A 16,711-nucleotide genomic window follows, 5' to 3' on the forward strand; every position below is an offset into this window, starting at 1 on the left:
TAGCGGCTCGATTGATAAGCCACATCGCCGACTCAGCTACCCGTGTAGATGAGGCTTAACTGGGTCTTCCTCCAGCCCCTGTAGGTTGTAGTATCACTCAATGTGCATCCAGTCCCATCCGTTCCTCCGCTGCCCACCCTGGTAGTTGGGGACTATTGTGCATGCACTGCCCTGGCCATACTTGTGCTTGGCACAAAAGATACTGGTTGCCCGGCACTCAGTGGTGGGGGGATGAGTAGGTCTACTGCACCATAAATTAGTGAAAAACTCCGTCCTGTTCCTTTCCACAGTTTGGTTCCTTATGTGCGAAAGCGTGCAAGCAGGCTAATTCAATCATCAATTCGTTTACAGTACACATAAGACAGTCCGTGCACCGCTTCCTTTAAACACATTTATTTCCCCAATGATCGTCATCAGCAGATGGATAGGCACATGTACAGTCACAGCTTGTATTCATATACATATATAATGAAGCGATCTGACCTGTGCCGAGGACGGGTGCGGGAGTGTGACCAGGGGGTGAGAGGACGGCGTAACAGCCGTTCCGCGCCGGTGCGGCGCTTGTTCACGTGCGAATGTCCTAGGGCAAATGGCGGCGTATACGGGCTTCCTTTGTCAAATATTGTACTTGCTCCAGCGCGACGACATTCGCACGTGAACAAGCGCCACACCGGCGCGGAACGGCTGTTGCGCCGTCCTCTCACCCCCTGGTCACACTCCCGCACCCGTCCTCGGCACAGGTCAGATCGCTTCATTATATATGTATATGAATACAAGCTGTGACTGTACATGTGCCTATCCATCTGCTGATGACGATCATTGGGGAAATAAATGTGTTTAAAGGAAGCGGTGCACGGACTGTCTTATGTGTACTGTGAACGAAAATACTTGTGCTTGGTCTTGTTCCATTGGCCAGGAGCGTTCATCACCTTGTAATTGTGCAGGCTCAGAGCACTACCATCCATGGGAACGAGACCAAGCACATGCACAGCCAGGGCCACACACGCACAGTAGTCTCCGAGCACCACAGTGGGCAGTGGAGGAATGGTCAGAACTGGACGCACACTGAGGGAGCCCACAACATACTGGGGGCTGGAGGAAGATCAGGGAAACAGAAATGTAATTATAGAATCAAAGCTTGTGTAACATTCAAGTCCGCACAGTTTAAAAGCATAGCAGTTGTACATACAGCAAACCTCTGTACTACATTACACAACAGGCATTGCAAGGGTATGCTTCAGGGAACTTATATGGAAATATCTTTCATACACATATACAGGTTACAATTCAGGAAATAAGCCTATATAAATAAGCTCTGACAGGCATCATGTAGCAGCAGCAGTGTTGAGCAGCTCACTGACTTTTAGTTTGTGTGCTGAGTGTGTGTGCTGTTTCCTTATCTGTTGCACTTAATTACCTCTGGCTGCACTTCAGAGCTGAAAGGGTTACATTAATTACAGGTTTGTCCGAGGTCTGACTCACAGCGTGTGCAGTGCGGGGCAGGCTGCAGGGAATGGTGCTGTGACTGAGCTGTGTCACTGTTGTCCTCCTGTGCTGATAGAATGCCCCTGCCTGCCATGTGAGCTGTGGGGACATGTTCTCTCTCTCTCCCAGAAAGCGGGCTGCAGCTGGCACAAAACTTGTTGTAGGGGCGGGGACAGCTGCCTCGATCCTTTCTATTGGCTCGGGGGAGGAGCTCAGCTGTGATTACGAGTAGTGTACAGTGGAGAGAAGGAAGTAGAAGGAGGCTGGAGATTGCGGCCACCCGGGACCTAACTGCGTTTGTGCAGAGTAGGGAATAGGTCTGCTGGGTGCGGGGCCTCTTCAGGCGCGGGGCCTGGGGCGATTGCCCCACTTGCCCCCCCCAAAGGCCGGCTCTGCTGGCAGGGTCGGACTGGGACACTAAGGGCCCACCGAGGTAGTTTCATCCTGCCCCCCCCCCCGCTCCCCCCCCCATCCCATTTTGGGCTCACATATACATGTACTCTAGAAATTTTGCATGATTTTATGGTAGGGAATAGATTGTAAGCACTTCTGAGGACAGCGGCGCAGCAAAAATTAATGAGTGTCGCCACGCACTGGAACATGAGCGTGGTCATGATGGGTCATGGGCAGACTTTAAATAAAACAAAACACACAAAATAAGTAGCGGTGTTATTCACAGAGATTAGGTCTGACCAGATACATTTTAGATAAAGTCATAAAGTAGTTACATGCCTCATGATAATTCATCAAGTAGTCAAATGGCAGCAGATTTTCCGACAAAATGCAATCAGATTGGCGGCAGATATCCCCACAAAATGCAATCAGACTGGCGGCAGATAACCCCACAAAATGCAATCAAATTGGCGGCAGATATCCCCACAAAAGGCAAATAGATTGGCGGCAGATATCCCCGCAAAATTCAATCAAATTGGCGGCAGATATCCGCACAAAATGCAAATAGATTGGCGGCAGATAACCCCACAAAATGCAATCAAATTAGTGGCAGATATCCCCACAAAATGCAAATAGATTGGCGGCAGATATCCCCACAAAATGCAATCAAATTAGCAGCAGATATCCCCACAAAATGCAAATAGATTGGCGGCAGATATCCCCACAAAATGCCCCCCCTCCCTCACCTGGAGCTCCCCCCCCCAGTTTAGGTAGGCAGGTCACAGGTGTCCCCAGTTAGGTAGGTCTAAGTTCCCCCCAGCTTGGTAGGGGGCAGTGGGCACTGAAAGCGGCAGGGAAGCTTCCCCCCTCCCTCACCTAGAGCCCCACCCCCCCCTTTAGGTAGGCAGGCCGCAGGCGCAGGTCACAGGTGTCCCACAGCGCAGGAGGGGGGCAGTGGGCACACAGAGCGGCGGGGAGGGGGGAAGCTTCCCCCCCTCCCTCACCTAGGGGCCCCCCCTTCCGCGCTCCCCCTTCCGCACTCCCCCTCCCTCCAAAATGTCAGCCAGCGGCAGCGAGCGGGGAATAGCTTTACCGGCATGAAGACATCAGTCATCAGAGGAGATCCATCGCTCTGCGTGCCGCTGGCTGGTCTCCGTCTCTCCTGCAATGCACTGACCAATCACGCTCTTGTAGTACTTCCTGTGAGAGCGTGATTGGTCAGTCAGTGCATTTCAGGAGATGGAGACCAGCCAGCGGCACACAGAGCGATGGATCTCCTCTGATGACTGATGTTATCATGCCGATAAAGCTATTCCCCGCTCGCTACCGCTAGCTGAAATTTTGGAGGGAGGGGGAGTGCGGAAGGGGGAGCGCGGAAGGGGGGGCCCTAGGTGATGGAGGGGGGGAAGCTTCCCCCCTCCCCGCCGCTCTGTGTGCCCAATTTCCCCCCTTCCTGCGCTGTGCCGGCTCTGGGGCCCCCTGGGGCCCCCAGGAGGCGGGGCCCACCGATGGAATCATCGGCAGTTCGGTGGGTCAGTCCGAGGCTGGTGACTAACAAGTGTGGAGTACAGGCAAGTATGGAGGACAGGCAAGTATGGAGGACAGGCAAGTATGGAGGACAGGCAAGTATGGAGGACAGGCAAGTGTGAGTGACAGGCAAGTATGGGTGACAGGCAAGTGTGAGTGACAGGCAAGTATGGAGGACAGGCAAGTATGGAGGACAGGCAAGTATGGAGGGCAGGCAAGTATGGATGGCAGGCAAGTATGGAGGACAGGCAAGTATGGAAGACAGGCAAGTATGGAGGGCAGGCAAGTATGGATGGCAGGCAAGTATGGAGGACAGGCAAGTATGGAAGACAGGCAAGTATGGAGGACAGGCAAGTATGGAGGACAGGCAAGTATGGATGGCAGGGAAGTATGGATGGCCAGAGCTGTTGCATGATCATATCCAACCCTAAGTCCCCCCATAGATATGTTGGTTATATAGTTATAGGGGGCTAACTTAACAAAACTGCACCAAGTTTTATGTGTGCAGCCTGATAAGGAAGAGCTTCCACACTTCCTATTGTGCTAACCGGGGTAAGCTCTCCCAGGCAGAGTCTATTGTACCTCAGGGTGCCTCTGTTTTTTGCCAGTCGTTCTGACTGTAGAGGAAGTCAGCAGATTTGTTGCTGATAAGTTTCGGAGCCCAAACACCTGAATACCCCTAACACTAGCCCTGAGACCTGTGTCCATGGGTTGCATTCGTTACCAGTGGTAAGTGTGTAGGCGTTGGGCCGCGGGCGTGCAAAATGGAGCGTGCACATGGGCAGATGTTTTCCGTTTATTCCTGTTAGTTTCTCATTTTACTGCCTTACTGAGAAATTACCCTTTAAACGCTCCCGGAGTGAGGTAGGTGGAATCTCCGTCCTGCTAGTGACTGCGTGGATCTGACAGGACGCAGATTCCAACTAACCAGCACTGCCACGCACTCCCGCTGCCCTCACCACTCACGCTGCTACTCCGTGGCTGCACCCGCTCGCTCTCCTGTCACTGCCACACACTCCCCCTGCCCTCACCACTCACTGCTTCTCCGTGGCTGCACCCGCTCGCTCTCCTGTCACTGCCACACACTCCCCCTGCCCTCACCACTCGCTGCTACTCCGTGGCTGCACCCGCTCGCTCTTCTGTCACTGCCACACACTCCCCCTGCCCTCACCACTCGCTGCTACTCCGTGGCTGCACCCGCTCGCTCTCCTGTCACTGCCACGCACTCCCGCTGCCCTCACCACTCACGCTGCTACTCCGTGGCTGCACCCGCTCGCTCTTCTGTCACTGCCACACACTCCCCCTGCCCTCACCACTCGCTGCTACTCCGTGGCTGCACCCGCTCGCTCTCCTGTCACTGCCGCGCACTCCCGCTGCCCTAACCACTCACGCTGCTACTCCATGGCTGCACCCACTCGCTCTGCTGTCACTGCCACACACTCCCCCTGCCCTCACCACTCGCTGCTACTCCGTGGCTGCACCCGCTCGCTCTCCTGTCACTGCCACACACTCCCGCTGCCCTCACCACTCACGCTGCTACTCCGTGGCTGCACCCGCTCGCTCTACTGTCACTGCCGCGCACTCCCGCTGCCCTAACCACTCACGCTGCTACTCCATGGCTGCACCCACTCGCTCTGCTGTCACTGCCACACACTCCCCCTGCCCTCACCACTCGCTGCTACTCCGTGGCTGCACCCGCTCGCTCTCCTGTCACTGCCACACACTCCCGCTGCCCTCACCACTCACGCTGCTACTCCGTGGCTGCACCCGCTCGCTCTCCTGTCACTGCCACACACTCCCCCTGCCCTCACCACTCACTGCTACTCTGTGGCTACACCCACTCGCTCTCCTGTCACTGCCACACACTCCCCCTGCCCTCACCACTCGCTGCTACTCCGTGGCTGCACCCGCTCGCTCTCCTGTCACTGCCACACACTCCCCCTGCCCTCACCACTCACGCTGCTACTCCGTGGCTGCACCCGCTCGCTCTCCTGTCACTGCCACACACTCCCCCTGCCCTCACCACTCGCTGCTTCTCCGTGGCTGCACCCGCTCGCTCTACTGTCACTGCCGCGCACTCCCGCTGCCCTCACCACTCGCGCTGCTACTCCGTGGCTGCACCCGCTCGCTCTACTGTCACTGCCGCTCACTCCCGCTGCCCTCACCACTCACGCTGCTACTCCGTGGCTGCACCCGCTCGCTCTCCTGTCACTGCCGCGCACTCCCGCTGCCCTCACCACTCGCGCTGCTACTCCTTGGCTGCACCTGCTCGCTCTGCTGTCACCGCCGCACACTCCTGCTGCCCTCACCACTCGCGCTGCTACTCCGTGGCTGCACCCACTCACTCTGCTGTCACCGCCGCGCACTCCCACTGCCCTCACCACTCGCGCTGCTTCTCCGTGCTTCTCCGTGGCTACACCCACGTGCTCTCCTGTCACCACCGCGCACTCCCGCTGCCCTCACCACTCACGCTGCTACTTCATGGCTGCACCCGCTCGCTCTGCTGTCACCTCTGCTGTCACCGCCGCGCACTCCTGCTGCCCTCACCACTCACGCTACTACTCCGTGGCTGCACCCGCTCGCTCTGCTGTCACTGCCACACACTCCCCCTGCCCTCACCACTCGCGCTGCTACTCCGTGGCTGCACCCGCTCGCTCTGCAGTCACTGCCGAACACTCCCGCTGCCTCACCACTCACACTACTACTCCGTGGCTGCACACGCTCGCTCTGCTGTCACCGCCGCGCACTCCCGCTGCCCTCACCACTCGCACTGCTACTCTGTGGCTGCACCCGCTCGCTCTGCTGTCACCGCCGCGCACTCCTGCTGCCCTCACCACACGCACTGCTACTCCGTGGCTGCATCCGCTCACTCTGCTGTCACTGCCGCGCACTCCCGCTGCCCTCACCACTCGCGCTGCTGCTCCATGGCTGAACCCGCTCGCTCTGCTGTCCCTTCCGCGCACTCCAGCTGCCCTCACCACTCGCGCTGCTACTCCGTGGCAGCACCCACTCATTCTGCTGTCACCTCTGCTGTCACAGCCGCGCACTCCCACTGCCCTCACCACTCGCGCTGCTACTCCGTGGCTGCACCTGCTCGCTCTGCTTTCACTGCCGCACACTCCCGCTGCCCTCACCACTCATGCTGCTATTTCGTGGCTGCACCCGCTCGCTCTGCTGTCACTTCTGCTGTCACCACCGCCCACTCCCACTGCCCTCACCACTCGCACTGCTTCTCCGTAGCTGCACCCGCTCGCTCTACTGTCACTGCACTCCTGCTGCCCTCACCACTCGCGCTGCTACTGTGTGGCTGCACCCGCTCGCTCTGCTGTCACCTCTGCTGTCACTGCCGCGCACTCCTGCTGCCCTCACCACTCGCTCTGCTACTCCGTGGCTGCACCCGCTCGCTCTGCTGTCACTTCTGCGCACTCCTGCTGCCCTCACCACTCGCGCTGCTACTCCGTGGCTGCACCCGCTCACTCTGCTGTCACTTCTGCTGTCACCACCGCCCACTCCCACTGCCCTCACCACTCGCACTGCTTCTCGGTGGCTGCACCCGCTCGCTCTGCTGTCACTGCACTCCTGCTGCCCTCACCACTCGCGCTGCTATTGTGTGGCTGCACCCACTCGCTCTGCTGTCACCTCTGCTGTCACTGCCGCGCACTCCTGCTGCCCTCACCACTCGCTCTGCTACTCCGTGGCTGCACCCACTCACTCTGCTGTCACTGCCGCGCACTCCCGCTGCCCTCACGACTCGCTCTGCTGTCACCTCTGCTGTCACCGCCGTGCACTCCCGCTGCCCTAATCACTCGCACTGCTACTCCGTGGCTGCACCCGCTCGCTCTGCTGTCACCTCTGCTGTCACTGCCATGCACTCCCGCTGCTCTCACCACTCGCACTGCTTCTCCATGGCTGCACCCGCTTGCTCTCCTGTCACTGCCACGCACTCCCGCTGCTCTCACCACTCGCACTGCTTGTCCGTGGCTGCACCCGCTTGCTCTGCTGTCACCACTGCCACTGCCCTCACCACTCGCGCTGCTACTCCGTGGCTGCACCCGCTCGCTCTGCTGTCACCTCTGCTGTCACCGCCGCACACTCCCCCTGCCCTCACCACTCGCACTGCTACTCTGTGGCTGCACCCGCTCGCTCTGCTGTCACCGCCATGCACTCCTGCTGCCCTCACCACTCGCGCTGCTACTCCGTGGCTGCACCCGCTCGCTCTGCTGTCACCTTTGCTGTCACTGCCGCGCACTCCTGCTGCCCTCACCACTCGCTCTGCTACTCCGTGGCTGCACCCGCTCACTCTGCAGTCACCGCCGAACACTCCCGCTGCCCTCACCACTCGCGCTGCTACTCCATGGCTGCACCCACTTGCTCTGCTGTCACTGCCGCGCACTGCCGCTGCCCTCACCACTCGCGCTCCTACTCCGTGGTTGCACCCGCTCGCTCTACTCTCACTTCTGCTGTCACCTCCGCCCACTCCCGCTGCCCTCACCACTCGCACTGCTTCTCGCTGGCTGCACCCGCTCGCTCTGCTGTCACTGCACTCCTGCTGCCCTCACCACTCGCGCTGCTACTGTGTGGCTGCACCCGCTCGCTCTGCTGTCACCTCTGCTGTCACTGCCGTGCACTCCTGCTGCCCTCACCACTCGCTCTGCTACTCCATGGCTGCACCCACTCGCTTTTCTGTCACTGCCACGCACTCCCGCTGCCCTCACCACTCGTGCTGCTACTCCGTGGCAGAACCCACTCGCTCTGCTGTCACCTCTGCTGTCACCGCCACGCACTCCCACTGCCCTCACCACTCGCACTGCTACTCTGTGGCTGCACCCGCTCGCTCTGCTGTCACCTCTGCTGTCACTGCCATGCACTCCCGCTGCTCTCACCACTCGCACTGCTTCTCCGTGGCTGCACCCGCTTGCTCTCCTGTCACTGCCCCACACTCCCGCTGCTCTCACCACTCGCACTGCTTCTCCGTGGCTGCACCCACTTGCTCTGCTTTCACCACTGCCACTGCCCTCACCACTCGCGCTGCTACTCCGTGGCTGCACTCGCTCGCTCTGCTGTCACCTCTGCTGTCACTGCCGCGCACTCCTGCTGCCCTCACCACTCGCGCTGCTACTCCATGGCTGCACCCGCTCGCTCTGCTGTCACCACCGCCCACTTCTGCTTCCCTCACCACTCGCACTGCTTCTCCGTGGCTGCGCCCGCTCGCTCTTCTGTCACCGCCGTGCACTCCCGCTGCCCTCACCACTCGCGTTGCTACTGTGTGGCTGCACCCGCTCGCTCTCCTGTCACCTCTGCTGTCACTGCCGCGCACTCCTGCTGCCCTCACCACTTGCTCTGCTACTCCGTGGCTGCACCCACTCGCTCTGCTGTCACTGTCGCGCACTCCTGCTGCCCTAACCACTCGCATTGCTACTCCGTGGCTGCACCCGCTTGCTCTTCTGTCACCGCCGTGCACTGCCGCTGCCCTCATCACTCGCACTGCTACTCCGTGGCTGCACCCATTCGCTCTGCTGTCACTGCCACGCACCCACGCTGCCCTCACCACTCACGCTGCTACTTCGTGGCTGCACCCGCTCGCTCTGCTGTCACTGCCACGCACTCCCGCTGCCCTCACCACTCGTGCTGCTACTCCGTGGCAGAACCCACCCGCTCTGCTGTCACCTCTGCTGTCACCGCCGCGCACTCCCACTGCCCTCACCACTCGCACTGCTACTCCGTGGCTGCACCCGCTCGCTCTGCTGTCACCTCTGCTGTCACTGCCATGCACTCCCGCTGCTCTCACCACTCGCACTGCTTCTCCGTGGCTGCACCCGCTTGCTCTCCTGTCACTGTCCCACACTCCCGCTGCTCTCACCACTCGCACTGCTTCTCCGTGGCTGCACCCACTTGCTCTGCTGTCACCACTGCCACTGCCCTTACCACTCGCGCTGCTACTCCGTGGCTGCACCCGCTCGCTCTGCTGTCACCTCTGCTGTCACCGCCGCACACTCCCCCTGCCCTTACCACTCGCACTGCTACTCCGTGGCTGCACCCGCTCGCTCTGCTGTCACCTCCATGCACTCCTGCTGCCCTCACCACTCGCGCTGCTACTCCGTGGCTGCACCCGCTCGCTCTGCTGTCACCTTTGCTGTCACTGCCGCGCACTCCTGCTGCCCTCACCACTCGCTCTGCTACTCCGTGGCTGCACCCGCTCACTCTGCAGTCACCGCCGAACACTCCCGCTGCCCTCACCACTCGTGCTGCTACTCCGTGGCTGCACCCGCTCGCTCTGCTGTCACTGCCGCGCACTCCTGCTGCCCTCACCACCCGCATTGCTACTCCGTGGCTACACCCGCTCGCTCTGCTGTCACTTCTGCTGTCACCACCGCCCACTCCCGCTGCCCTCACCACTCGCACTGCTTCTCTGTGGCTGTGCCCGCTCGCTCTTCTGTCACCGCCGTGCACTCCCGCTGCCCTCACCACTCGCGCTGCTACTCCCTGGCTGCACCCGCTCGCTCTGCTGTCACTTCTGCGCACTCCCGCTGCCCTCATCACTCGCACTGCTACTCCGTGGCTGCACCCATTCGCTCTGCTGTCACTGCCGTGCACCCACGCTGCCCTCACCACTCGCGCTGCTACTCCGTGGCTGCACCCGCTCGCTCTCCTGTCACTGCCGCGCACTCCCGCTGCCCTCACCACTCGCGCTGCTACTCCGTGGCAGCACCCACTCGCTCTGCTGTCACCTCTGATGTCACCGCCGCGCACTCCCACTGCCCTCACCACTCGCACTGCTACTCCGTGGCTGCACCCGCTCGCTCTCCTGTCACTGCCCCGCACTCCCGCTGCTCTCACCACTCGCACTGCTTCTCCGTGGCTGCACCCGCTCGCTCTGCTGTCACCTCTGCTGTCACCGCCGCACACTCCCCCTGCCCTCACTACTTGCACTGCTACTCCGTGGCTGCACCCGCTCGCTCTGCTGTCACCGCCACGCACTCCTGCTGCCCTCACCACTCGCGCTGCTACTCCGTGGCTGCACCCGCTCGCTCTGCTGTCACATTTGCTGTCACTGCCGCGCACTCCTGCTGCCCTCACCACTCGCTCTGCTACTCCGTGGCTGCACCCGCTCACTCTGCAGTCACCGCCGAACACTCCCACTGCCCTCACCACTCGCGCTGCTACGCCGTGGCTGCACCCGCTCGCTCTGCTGTCACTGCCGCGCACTCCTGCTGCCCTCACCACTCGCGCTGCTACGCCGTGGCTGCACCCGCTCGCTCTGCTGCCACCACCAGGAGAGGTAGGATAGAAGCTGGGGTTCCCTGCCCTGTGCCCTCGCAGATCTGATAACCTGCCAGGAGGCAGCTGCTACTCACCAGTGAGCTGAGATCTCCCTCCTTGTTCTCCAGGGTCCTGTATCCTCCATGTATGAAGCTGCGCACATCTCTCCAGTCTGTAAGGAGACACAGCGGGAGGGTTACTGATCATGCCATATACACACTGCTATACAACCATCTATGGCCCAAAGGCAGTTCACTTTTTCTCCTGAGTTTTGTCCTGGAGTAAATTTTCAGGGAGAAGGAAAAAAGTGTGCAGGAGGCCTTATGGAAAAAGACGCCTGTTGTAAAAGCTGTGACTTCAAAAGAAGCTACTTTGGGCACACAGTGGAGCCCACTATGGGACGCCTCCCAGCACCAATATCACGGCTTTGCGGCAGAGGGTCAATTAAGCGTGGGGGGAGGGGTGGTGGTTGTGAGGCTATATGTGGTGATGATGATATGTACGGTAATATGCAGAACATAGCAGGCATATTGTATCTCGTGGAAGCCATATTTTTCACTTTTCTATCTGCTGTGTATCTTTCAGAGGTGTATGTATGCCAGTCTGGCAGCTGGCTTCATGGAGTTCCTTATGTAAATGTAAATTAACTCTGCATTCAGTGTCCAGCAGGAAAAGCTACCATTGTCTGCATTGAATACTGAATAGATCAATTACGTTGGATAGGCAAATTAAGCTAGACATTCAATTAGGAACTGTCTACCTAGCCTCTAATTAGGAGATGGCTAATTAGGCCAATAGCAGCCATGTCCTTACCTTTGATCTGCTAGGAAATACTGTCTCAGATGTGTTTGTCACCTGTAACCTGTGGCCTCAGCAAGGAAAGAGGTGATTAGATACCAACCTCCGCTTTTGTCCTGCATCCTGAAAAGGTGTTGCATTGCTTTGAACTTTGTATTCATGTAAACAGCTCACCTGTTGACCAAATATACAATCCTGACTAACTGAGTCTGGGAACTGCAAAGGCTAACAGGAAACTCTGGCCAGCAAGGATGTGCTGTCACACCTGAGGAAATTGGATTATTCCTGGACCTGGACAATTGAGTGCCCCGGGCCACAAATTTTGCTATAAAACATTAGCTAGGACGATTTAGAATCGTAGTTCTATGGAGATAGCAAAACGCTAGGACTAACCTGCTCTGACCAGCAACCGCGTTCTCCTCGCAACAACGCTCAGATCTATATGCTGGTAACGTTTATTCCCAATTTGTTTTAAGCAAACTGTCTTGTTGTGTATCTTTGTAACTTTTATCTTTGTAATTTTTACTTTGTTTTTGTAAATCTTTTGTATATATTATTTTCTGCATTGTTCCACTTTTTTCTGGAATATTAAATCTTTATTTAATAAGTTTGACCTCTGATGTACTAAACTAGCTCATAGCCTAGAAAGAGACTGCAGTGTAATTTGCGTTACAAGTTCAGTGCCTGATTGTGCCGTGCTACTGTATGATTGTATTGTGTGTGTGGCGTTCCCATGTTTGGCCTAAGCACAAAGCTGACCCAAATACGAAAACGCGGACTGAGTGCAGATCACTTGACAGAAGAGTAGGAATCATGGAAGTGTCTAGCAGCAGCTAGTGGTGGCAGTGAGAAGTGTTTTAAGGGGCGACAGCCTTGTTGTAGCTTGAATAAGGCTGCTTCCCGCCTGATCTGTTCAAACCTGCAGTCGGGTGGAGGGGTGGAGCTGTGAGTGGGAGCATGTGCAGGGGTGGAGCTGTGAGTGGGGGTGGAGCTATGAGTGGGAGCATGTGAAAGGGTAGAGCTGTGAGTGAGAGTGTGTGTGGGGGTGGAGCTGTGAGTGGGAGCATGTGCAGGGGTGGAGCTGTGAGTGGGAGCGTGCAGGGAAGTGCAGCTGTGAGTGGGAGCATGTGGGGGTGGAGCTGTGAGTGGGAGCATGTGCAGGGGTGGAGCTGTGAGTGGGAGCGTGCAGGGAAGTGCAGCTGTGAGTGGGAGCATGTGGGGGTGGAGCTGTGAGTGGGAGTGTGCGGGGAGGTGCAGCTGTGAGTGGGAGCATGTGGGGGTGGAGCTGTGAGTGGAAGCATGTGCGGGGGATGGTCGGAAAGCTGAGGGATTGCTGGTCTAGCAGCAGTAAATCAGGTGTTGCTGCTAACAATCACTTGCTGCAGGTTTGTATTGGGAGTGATGATAACACAGGGTTACTGGACCAGCAGGTGGATTTCCTCAGCTTTTCCACCTTCCAGTCCGACAGTGACCCGCAGTGTGCTGTATATACTGCAACCTATGTAATACAATATAACATGAATATGATATAACACATTATATATATATCAGCGTAATATTCCGCCATGTGCTAGGAACAAATGCTACAAAATGACCCGCAGTGTGCTGTATGTACCGTACCTGTGTAATACAATATGAATAATGATATAATAGATGACAGTGAGGTTACAGGCAGGGGGAGGAAGGAGAAGGCTGTGGATTTCCCCCGACAAGGAAGGTAGAATTATCTACAGACATTGCTCTAAGATTCCTGTAACCAGCCTCACCTGACACCTTCTACTGCATTCCACTCTGCAGATACTCATCAGTGTTACTGCCTGTCACTCCATCTGTCACCCCTCCACTCCCCACCAGCTCTCATGACTCTCTGCAGTGCAGAGCAAAAAATCTCACTGACTGTCTGCAGGGCACCAAATCTCAGTGACTCTCTGCAGGGCACCAAATCTCAGTGACTCTCTACACAGCACCAAATCTCAGTGACTTTCTGCAGAGATCCAAAACTCAGTGACTCTCTGCAGAGCAACAAATCTCAGTGACTCTCTGCACAGCACCAAATCTCAGTGACTCTCTGCAGAGCAACAAATCTCAGTGACTCTCTGCAGGGCACCAAATCTCAGTGACTCTCTGCAGGGCACCAAATCTCAGTGACTCTCTGCAGAGCACCAAATCTCAGTGACTCTCTGCAGGGCACCAAATCTCAGTGACTCTCTGCACAGCACCAAATCTCAGTGACTCTCTGCAGGGCACCAAATTTCAGTGACTCTCTGCAGGGCACCAAATCTCAGTGACTCTCTGCAGGGCACCAAATCTCAGTGACTCTCTACACAGCACCAAATCTCAGTGACTTTCTGCAGAGATCCAAAACTCAGTGACTCTCTGCAGAGCAACAAATCTCAGTGACTCTCTCTACACAGCACCAAATCTCAGTGACTCTCTGCAGAGCAACAAATCTCAGTGACTCTCTGCAGGGCACCAAATCTCAGTGACTCTCTGCAGGGCACCAAATCTCAGTGACTCTCTGCAGGGCACCAAATCTCAGTGACTCTCTGCAGAGCACCAAATCTCAGTGACTCTCTGCAGAGCACCAAATCTCAGTGACTCTCTGCAGGGCACCAAATCTCAGTGACTATATGCAGAGCACCAAATCTCAGTGACTCTCTGCAGAGCACCAAATTTCAATGACTTTCTGCAAAGCACCAGTTCTCAGTGATTCTCTGTACAGCACCAAATTCCAGTGAATCTCTGTACAGCACCACATCTCAGTGACTCTCTGCAGAGCACCAAATCTCACTGACTCTCTGCACAGCATCAAATCTCAGTGACTCTCTGCACAGCACCAAATCTCAGTGACTTTCTGTAGAGATCCTTAACTCAGTGACTCTCTGCAGAGCAACAAATCTCAGTGACTCTCTGCACAGCACCAAATCTCAGTGACTCTCTGCAGAGCAACAAATCTCAGTGACTCTCTGCAGGGCACCAAATCTCAGTGACTCTCTGCAGGGCACCAAATCTCAGTGACTCTCTGCAGAGCACCAAATCTCAGTGACTCTCTGCAGAGCACCAAATCTCAGTGACTATCTGCAGAGCACGAAATCTCAGTGACTCTCTGCAGAGCACCAAATCTCAATGACTCTCTGCAAAGCACCAGTTCTCAGTGACTCTCTGTACAGCACCAAATTCCAGTGAATCTCTGTACTTCACCAAATCTCAATGACTCTCTGCACAGCATCAAATCTCAGTGACTCTCTGCACAGCACCAAATCTCAGTGACTCTCGGTACAGCACCAAATCTCAGTGACTCTCGGTACAGCACCAAATCTCAGTGACTCTCTGTAGAGCACCAAATCTTAGTGACTCTCTGCACAGCACCAAATCTCAGTGACTCTCTGCACAGCACCAAATCTCAGTGACTCTCTGCAAAGCACCCAATCTCAGTAACTCTCTGCACAGCATCAAATCTTAGTGACTCTCTGCAAAGCTCCCAATCTCAGCAACACTCTGCATAGCAACACATCTGTCACGGAACAGCCGTGAGAAACGCAGGCGAATCAGGAAGATTTGCGCAGTCCATTTTCTGATCGCTTCCAGGTTAGATTTTTGCAGTCATTGCAGCGAACAGAATGACATTCCTTCTTTTAAAAGACAGTTTTTTTCCCTTTTACCAAATGGCAGGAAGCAGGGGCGTAACAATAGACCCTGCAAGGGATGCAGCCGCAGGGGGGCCCAGAAGCTGCAGGGGCCCCGTGGGGGAGAAGTCTCTTTTACTTGCCCTGTGAGACTGACAACTAAGGGCATGAAGAGAAAAAAACTTTCTGCTCTCTGCACAATTGTTCTAATGACTGCATCTGCTCAGCCACTGATAAGGAATTATACATAGTTTTGCAAACAAAGATCTGTAGACAGGCCCTATTAAGTGTTCAGCAGGGTCTTTGTACAGCGTTTAGCCCTCAACCTGTCTACCCTTCTCCAAGTGCTGTGTACTGTAGTGAGGGGGGAGGGCCCCATCCAAAGTTTTGCAGGGGGGCCCAGTGCTTTCTAGTTACGCCCCTGGCAGGAAGCCTTCGGCAGAGTGTGCCAGGCACCCAGCTGTGCTAAGGGCCCATCTATCAGATAAGTAGCCTGACAGAACCAATTTAGAGGAGGGAGAGTGAGACTCCCCGACCCCGATCACAGCAGGGAAGCGGACACACAGCCTGCTGTCCTAGCTTCAAAGAGCCCTTCACCTAGAACTGACTGGCTGTAACTCCTAGATGTATATAATATTCCATAAACTGCTATATATGTCATATTTCCTGTGTTGCCAGGCTGGCAGGCCCTCCAAACTCACAGAGCATGCCGGGCTTTGCCTGGCGCTGGTACTAAAAACGTTTCAGAACATTCTGAGAAAAGGGCTGCCAGTTAGGCAGTTCGAAAATGCCCTGATGATACCACAGAGGTCCTACCCCTAATGTTTGGTATCAGGCTGCTGGGTAAATCGGGACGGACCTGGAAATGTTAGTAACCCTGCCCTGACCTGTACGGTCTGTGAGATAGAGCCCATATATGGTTAGATATGATTTTTGGTCCCCAGGGGAAGGGGAGGACTCATGTTCTAAGGGGGTGTGCGGTTCCCGCACTCACTCCTTCCTACTGGATCAGGGGTATAAGAATGGCAGAGGAGACAAACTCAGTGTCCTCCATTTTGAAACATCCTCCGGATTAAATCCTTGCCAGCTTGAGGACATGCTGGCATCTGGCTTGTTTGGACTTTGCTACTGAACTGAACTGAACTGAAACCAAGAACTTTATGAGTTTTCCCAGAAGGACATATTTCCATGGACTCTAAGTACTCCCTTTTATTTTCATACTGGCTATTAATGTTTCTATAATTGTTGATTTTAATGATTTTCTGTATATATTAAATATTTATATTGCAATTTAATAAACGACGCTATCATTTGGTTTATTCAGCTACCCTGCTATTCAGCCGCACAAACTAAACCCTGACTTCTGAAGAGACGCTACTATTGTCGCTAGCTAGACAGAATAGAGTGTGTTCAACCGTTTTTATTTGCAGGTCTAGAGTCAGTCGGTCAGTGGGCTCCTCTGTCCCATGGTAACAGAGGTGGTGGCAGTTATACCCTGAAATAGTGTGTAATTTGTAATTACCGTAACTCACAGGCTCCCTTCTAGTCGGTCTGCTGCTAAAATTCCATCGGTTTCTGCGCACCGATTGCGACCACAGCTTGCATGGTCTGTGTGCTGAAAC

General features: G+C 55.8%; 1 protein-coding gene across 2 annotated transcripts in view; it reads right to left on the reverse strand.

The window, feature by feature from the left end:
• Positions 1 to 16,711, reverse strand: part of GCKR (glucokinase regulator) — a 174,891-nt gene that overhangs the window by 110,033 nt on the left and 48,147 nt on the right. For both annotated transcript variants that reach the window (XM_068279823.1, XM_068279822.1), the window contains one exon: positions 10,761 to 10,837. In XM_068279823.1, the coding sequence (XP_068135924.1) occupies positions 10,761 to 10,837 (77 nt within the window). The remainder of the gene's footprint in view (positions 1 to 10,760; positions 10,838 to 16,711) is intronic.

The sequence above is a fragment of the Hyperolius riggenbachi genome, chromosome 4 (assembly GCF_040937935.1).
Source record: "Hyperolius riggenbachi isolate aHypRig1 chromosome 4, aHypRig1.pri, whole genome shotgun sequence".
In the NCBI taxonomy this organism is placed as follows: Eukaryota; Metazoa; Chordata; class Amphibia; order Anura; family Hyperoliidae; genus Hyperolius; species Hyperolius riggenbachi.